We start from the raw sequence: 6,492 nt of genomic DNA, 5'->3' as shown, positions 1-6,492 counted from the left end.
ACTTTTAACTAGTGTTGATCACATGCAATGAATAGTAGAGGCCACAAACTAATGGGTTTATCTCTATCCACTTTTATTACACTTTTGAGTATTACATCAACCAATAAAACAACCGTTGGGGTTGGTTGCTGTCGATGGGGGACAGATATTTATGGACATGTGTTCATACTTGTACGAAGATAATTAATTCAAGCCCATAGGTTAAACTCTTAATCACCAAAACAAATAAAAATAACACTATGTCATATTTCCCTTTCACCTGTCGCCCAGCCCCCGGACGACAGAGACCATGTCGTAAAAAAGAAAAAAAACCATCTCGGCCGTGGATAAATGTCATTTTCAAAGTCTTGATATAAATTTGAAATTTCGATAATTTTTAATATAAAAAGAAAAAAGCTACCGAATCAAGTATATCTCCTACCAATTTAGCCCACGGAAGAGCCACAGCCGGCCCAGCCCACGCTATAACCCTAGGCCTCTTGGTATTTAATTCCCAGCAGCAGCTGCCCACACGCCGCCGCCGTTCGCTGCTCGGCGCTCTCCTCTCCCGACGACAGCTACACCTCACAACCGTGAGCTCGCGAAGGTGAGTTCCAATTTCCTGCACGCTAAGGAAATCTAGAGTTCTGTTTTGTGGAAAGGGCAACATGTTTTAGATGCAAATTTGCTTTATATGCACGCTAAGGAGTAAAGGACTGTGCCCGTTGTCAATTTTCCATGTTCTTTTGAACTGGTGACAAGGTGTGTTGAACTGATGCTACTGTATTGTATGTTTTAGTTCTACCTCTCTCTGCACTACCACACCAAGTTTTGTCAAATTTGGGTCAAACCTTTACCCGGATCTAATATAATTATAAGTATATGGATGTATTATGCCTACCTAACTTTTATTGTTCTGCAAAACAATATTGGGTGTACATGCTTTACTAGGTCCGCCATTGCCAAGTTACCACGCCAATGCAGTTATTCCTTTAATCTCACACCGTACACTTTCGTCTCTTCTCAGGAACGCTGTTCGCAATTCCGGCGCCGGCACCATGAGGTACCGCCACGCTTCTCTTTGTCTCACTGTGGATGCGTGGTGCTTTCTCTGTTGAACATATGATTATCTAACGTTATGCACTCGTTGAGTTCACTAAGAGAACATTGTATCAGTTTCTGTATAAATTTGGCAGATTTTACTTGTATGCTTGGACTTTTTTATGACCCAGTGTGATTTTTGTAAATCCGCGTGCCAGCAATTCTCTTAATGCTAATTGGTTCCTTTACCTGTACTTATATGAATGGGGGGATTGAGGAGTGTCTAACTTGTTTTCAGGGTTTTGTATGTCTTATTAGTCCGTTGCTTGTTGTGTTAGATTAGGCTTCTGTGTTCTGCAGGTTCAGTTTTGTAAAATACTTCTGTAGCTAGTTGCCGAATTGTTTCTTGCTCCTTTTTATTTTATTCTGGTGCAACCAGTTCTCTTCCCTGGGATTGGTTTCTTAACAAATGTCATGTCAATAAATATATGTAAATCTAAGGCAAACTTTGCTACGCACATGTTAGACACCGTTTTTTGTAGAATAAAACTAAAATTCCTTGATGCAATATGCAATTAATTGTTTCATCTTTCTCTGTTTCAGTAAGCTGCAGAGTGATTCTCTGAGGGACGCGATTGCCTCAATTACCAATGATTCCCGTGAGAAGCAGCGCAAATTTGTTGAAACCATTGAGCTACAAATTGGACTGAAGAACTATGACCCTCAAAAGGACAAGCGCTTCAGCGGTTCTGTTAAGCTGCCTCACATCCCTCGCCCTAAGATGAAGGTTTGCATGCTTGGTGATGCTCAGCATGTTGAGGAGGTATGTTATGCTTCCATCATCTCGTCCTGTGTTTTTTTTGGCGTAAATTTACTTGGTACTCAGGAATTCAATTATTTGCTCTTGTAGCGAATATGAGCTTAACAAAGTTCTTCAGCAAGGCGCTGTTGTACATGATCAAACTATTTAGCAATTTAACTGACATTAGTCCCTTGCCTTTCTGCTTATGTGCAATGCTATCCTGTGCTGTTAAAATGTTTCATATTCAGCATAGCACTATTTGCTATGTAATATTTATGTCTTAGGCTTATATATAGTATAACTCTCCATGAAATCAACAAGTGTCGGTAATGCCTTGGTTGCCTTTGTTTTGATATATTTGTTCTAATGATGGTACTATGCTGTATGTAGGCAGAGAGAATAGGTATAGACAATATGGATGTGGAAGCCCTCAAGAAGATGAACAAAAACAAGAAGCTAGTGAAGAAGCTGGCAAAGAAGTACCATGCTTTCCTTGCATCTGAGGCTATCATTAAGCAAATTCCTCGTCTTCTTGGTCCTGGTCTTAACAAGGCAGGCAAGGACCTCTTCCTTTTCTGTACTTTGGGTCAATATAGTCTGTTGTTATGTTACTGTTTTTTATTGAGCTTAACCTCTACATTTATCTGTGTAGATGTTTCTTGAATCTTGATCCCTATTTTCCCTAGATTTCTTAAATACCTTTTTTTCATTTTTGTTAATCAAACTGTATATTAGTATATATTCTGAGTATGGTGCAGACAATTACTGTTCTTGTGGAGCGTAATCTAATTTTCTTCCAGAGGGTAGCTGCCAATTAATAGGGTATGCTAGTTTGGAATAGGCCACAGTGGCCTTGGTACAAAGCACGATGATAATATAGTTCCATGTTTGTACATAGTTTGTAGACGTACTCCCTCCGTTTCTTTTTATTTGTCGCTGGATAGTGTAAAATTGCACTATCCAGCGACAAATAAAAAGAAACGGAGGGAGTAGTCTTTTATTTTGTTCTATTTTTGAAGCCTCTGATCTGGGAACACTACACACTCACGTGTACAGGTAGACCTACAACTGCACATAGATAAGGTGCATTAAGGATCTGCACTCATCTTTTGAATCGTGTTTTACTGCAGGAAAATTCCCTACCTTGGTGACACACCAGGAATCCCTTGAGTCCAAGGTTAATGAGACAAAGGCTACAGTTAAGTTCCAGCTGAAGAAGGTGCTTTGCATGGGTGTTGCTGTTGGCAACTGCGGCATGGATGAGAAGCAGATCTTCCAGAATGTGCAAATGAGTGTCAACTTCCTCGTGTCGCTCTTGAAAAAGAATTGGCAGAATGTATGTTCCTCACATCTGTATAAAATTAATGCTTATGTTCTAAAATATGACTATCCACTGGGCTAACTGTCATCTTGTGTGTTTGCAGGTGAGATGCTTGTACCTGAAGAGCACTATGGGAAAGGTGTACCGGCTGTTCTAAATTTTCCAATTAGGCTTAGAATTTCCAGGAGACTCGAGTGCTTGGACACTTGCCATTTTCCCTACCATCCATTTTTTTGAGCAACTATGGATTATCTAGTTACAAACTTGGTCTTGTACTTGATGTTTTGTTCTTGATACCGAACCTATGACATTGTTACCTTATTTCAATGTTTCTCTCGTCACCCACAGGCCGGGGGCTACGATGTCCTTGAGTCCTATCCGTACGGTAGCCTAGTTTTTTGCCCTGCTTGCTTAACAGCATCCATTGGAATTGGAGCATTTTGTCGTTGTGTAGACATTGTTTGAAGCTACGGTATGGTCTGTCTGCCGACTGGCCGTGGTGATTTTTATGCGTTCCCCATAGGATTGAAAGAATCTTGGTGTATCCTTGTTGGGACGTTGGACTAGCCGAAGAGTAGAGTTTGGAGTTTTGTTCCGTTTGGGTTTCTCCTGGGCTTCAATCAAGCTGTGTCTCTCATAATGTATCATGTTGACACAGAATGTGGCGCAAACACAGATTTTTTTGTCGCATGTGCTGGTGTAGTTCAGTTTTTGACGTCACCTTCTATGATCTACGTTAACATATGACCGTTGTTACCGCCTCCAAAACCAAGCTATAAAAAGGAGACCTGGCTAAAGCAGACTCTGCATCAACCAACCATGACCGCTAAGAACCAAAACATGGCAGCTCGAGAACTCACTCGCTTGCATTTGCAGCTCGTAGCCATCGTCTTGGTGGCGATCCTTGCCACATGCCACGCCGGCAGCATCGCCGTGTACTGGGGCCAGAACGACGGCGAGTCGTCCCTGTCCGATACGTGCGCGTCGGGGAACTACAAGTTCGTCGTCATCGCCTTCGTCTACAAGTTCGGCAAGGGCCAGACGCCGGAGCTGAACCTTGCCGGTCACTGCGATCCCTCGTCGGGCGGCTGCAAGTGTCTGAGCAAGGACATCCGCTCGTGCCAGCGCCGCGGTGTCAAGGTCCTGCTCTCGATCGGCGGCGCGGACGGCAGCTACGGCCTTGCGTCAGAGAGGGACGCGCGGGAAGTGGCCGAGTACCTCTGGAACAACTACCTGGGCGGCAACTCGTCGTCTCGCCCCCTCGGCGACGCCGTCCTCGACGGCGTCGACTTCGACATCGAGCGTGGCGGCGCCAAGTACTGGGACGTCCTCGCCAGGTCATAAACACTCGGACGCTCAGTCACAGCCGAGCCGTCGTCGTCGTTGCACTGCGCTGCGCGCTCGTAGTGACTAGTGAGCACAGCACACGGTCCTGACATGGCTGCTGCACGACACGCATGCAGGGAACTCAAGGATATGGGTAAGGAAAAGGACGGCAATGCGGTGCTTCTGAGCGCGGCGCCGCAGTGCCCGTTCCCGGACGAGTGGGACGACGGCGCGATCAAGACGGGGCTGTTCGACTTCGTGTGGGTGCAGTTCTACAACAACCCTCCGTGCCAGGTGAGTGCTGGCCCCCGCGCGTTCCTGCACGCGTGGAAGAGGTGGCAGTCGGTGCCGGCGGGACAGATCTTCCTCGGTCTGCCCGCCTCCAAGAGCGCGGCGGGCACCGGGTTCGTGCCCGCCGGCAAGCTTACGTCGCAGGTACTCCCCCTCATCAGGAGATCGCGCAAGTACGGCGGCGTCATGCTCTGGGCCAAGTTCTACGACGACCACACGGGCTACAGCGACGCCATCAAGAGACACGTCTGATGTTTCAGGCGCTGGCTGCTGCATGCATGGTGTCGAACACCTTTGTTGGTGGCTGGGTGCCTATGTAAGTATGTTATATGTTCGTGCAACGTCTTACAGAGTCGGCGAGAGAAAGCTTTCTCTAGTGCAGTGAATGTTCGCACGCAGTTGAATAAAAAGGAATCATGATCGTTTCGTTGTGCTGTAGTTTTTCCGAGTGCAATATGATGGGTCTGCTCCAAGTGGATGGAAGCCCCATGTGTACTCACAAAATGGGTTTATAGCTGATGTATGTGCATATTTTTCACATTTTCCAAACCCATCTTGTAGGAGGTGCTTATTATCGTTATCTTGTACCTAGTGCTACATCTGGTCGAGGTAGCAAGGAATAAATCATAGGCTTTACAAGCACATAATTACCTCGGGGTATTTGAATCTTGTTTGTTCATATTTAGTATTAACCAACCCACAAGCAATAAACCAATAGGAATAGGAAGAAATAAGTCTATACTCTTTTAAAGCAACAATATTGTGTGTCGTACGTCGTGCGTCACGCGCAAACCGTTTAGGCCTATTCGTCCTCCCGTTTCTCGTCTACCAATAAGCCATTACACCACATATGGGTAGTGACAAACCAACTCCAAGCCACACGCAGCACAACATCCCCACTTAATAGCACTTAGAGGTAGCTAGAATAATACGCCATGCTCTGTTTAGTTCCTTGGCCAGGACCCAGGGCATGGCCTCACAGGAGCAGCCCGAGCCCTGTGGGCACGTCGAGACCAACCGTTTCCCTAGAGCTAGAGGCAGCCCATTTACACGCACCTTTTCGCATTTCTCGTCTCTCGTAGGCCAGTCGATTGTGCTAGGGTTAACCTCCACTCCCACTCGTGCTATTGAAAGTCGCCTATAGGGGGGTGAATAGGCAAATCTGAAATTTATAAAGTTTAAGCACAACTACAAGCCGGAGTTAGCGTTAGAAATATAATCGAGTCCGAAAGAGAGGATGAAAACAAATCGCGAGCAAATAGCGAGAGTGACACGATAATTTGTTTTACTGAGGTTCGGTTCTTGCAAATCTACTCCATGTTGCGGTGGTCACAAAGATCGGGTCTCTTTCAACCCTTTCCCTCTCTCAAACGGTTACCTAGACCGAGTGAGCTTTTCTCTTCAATCAAACGGGACACTTAGTCCACTAAAAGGACCACCACAACTTGGTGTCTCTTGCTTTGATTACAATTGAGTTGAGAACAAGAAAGGAGGAAGAAGAAAAGCGATCCAAGCGCAAGAGCTCAAAAGAACACCGCAAAATTCTCTCTTCTAGTCACTAATTGCTTTGAGTGGAATTGGGACTTGGAGAGATTTTGATTCACTCTATTTGTGTCTTGTATTGAATGCACTAGCTCTTGTATTGAATGTGTTGGCTGAAAACTTGAATGCCTTGAAGTGTTGGTGGTTGGGGGTATTTATAGCCCCAACCACCAAAGTGGTCGTTGAGGAA

General features: G+C 45.3%; 2 protein-coding genes across 2 annotated transcripts; both read left to right on the top strand.

Annotated features, from left to right (window-relative positions):
• The first annotated feature begins 528 nt into the window (after window positions 1-528).
• On the top strand, window positions 529-3,486 carry LOC100502186 (ribosomal protein). The gene is made up of 6 exons (NM_001196663.1): window positions 529-586; window positions 1,007-1,042; window positions 1,624-1,843; window positions 2,213-2,378; window positions 2,953-3,158; window positions 3,247-3,486. Exons 2-6 carry the CDS (start codon window positions 1,038-1,040, stop codon window positions 3,298-3,300), a joined length of 651 nt encoding a protein of 216 aa, NP_001183592.1. The 5' UTR covers window positions 529-586; window positions 1,007-1,037; the 3' UTR covers window positions 3,301-3,486.
• A 219-nt stretch (window positions 3,487-3,705) lies between these two features.
• Window positions 3,706-5,133, top strand: LOC103650980 (acidic endochitinase). Its single transcript, XM_008676576.4, has 2 exons — window positions 3,706-4,480; window positions 4,607-5,133. Exons 1-2 carry the CDS (start codon window positions 3,963-3,965, stop codon window positions 5,010-5,012), a joined length of 924 nt encoding a protein of 307 aa, XP_008674798.1. The 5' UTR covers window positions 3,706-3,962; the 3' UTR covers window positions 5,013-5,133.
• Window positions 5,134-6,492: the final 1,359 nt, after the last annotated feature.

The sequence above is a fragment of the Zea mays genome, chromosome 3 (assembly GCF_902167145.1).
Source record: "Zea mays cultivar B73 chromosome 3, Zm-B73-REFERENCE-NAM-5.0, whole genome shotgun sequence".
Lineage (NCBI taxonomy): Eukaryota > Viridiplantae > Streptophyta > Magnoliopsida > Poales > Poaceae > Zea > Zea mays.
The sequence above is the reverse complement of the archived record's forward strand: the minus strand, read 5'-3'. Positions and strand labels throughout refer to the sequence as shown.

Coding starts and splice junctions, on each gene's coding strand:
- LOC100502186 (NM_001196663.1), top strand. Junction 2,379..2,952: donor TCCTGGTCTTAACAAGGCAG/GCAAGGACCTCT, acceptor GTTTTACTGCAG/GAAAATTCCCTACCTTGGTG. Junction 3,159..3,246: donor TGAAAAAGAATTGGCAGAAT/GTATGTTCCTCA, acceptor GTGTGTTTGCAG/GTGAGATGCTTGTACCTGAA.
- LOC103650980 (XM_008676576.4), top strand. CDS start 3,963: ATGACCGCTAAGAACCAAAACATGGCAGCTCGAGAACTCACTCGCTTG. Junction 4,481..4,606: donor TACTGGGACGTCCTCGCCAG/GTCATAAACACT, acceptor ACACGCATGCAG/GGAACTCAAGGATATGGGTA.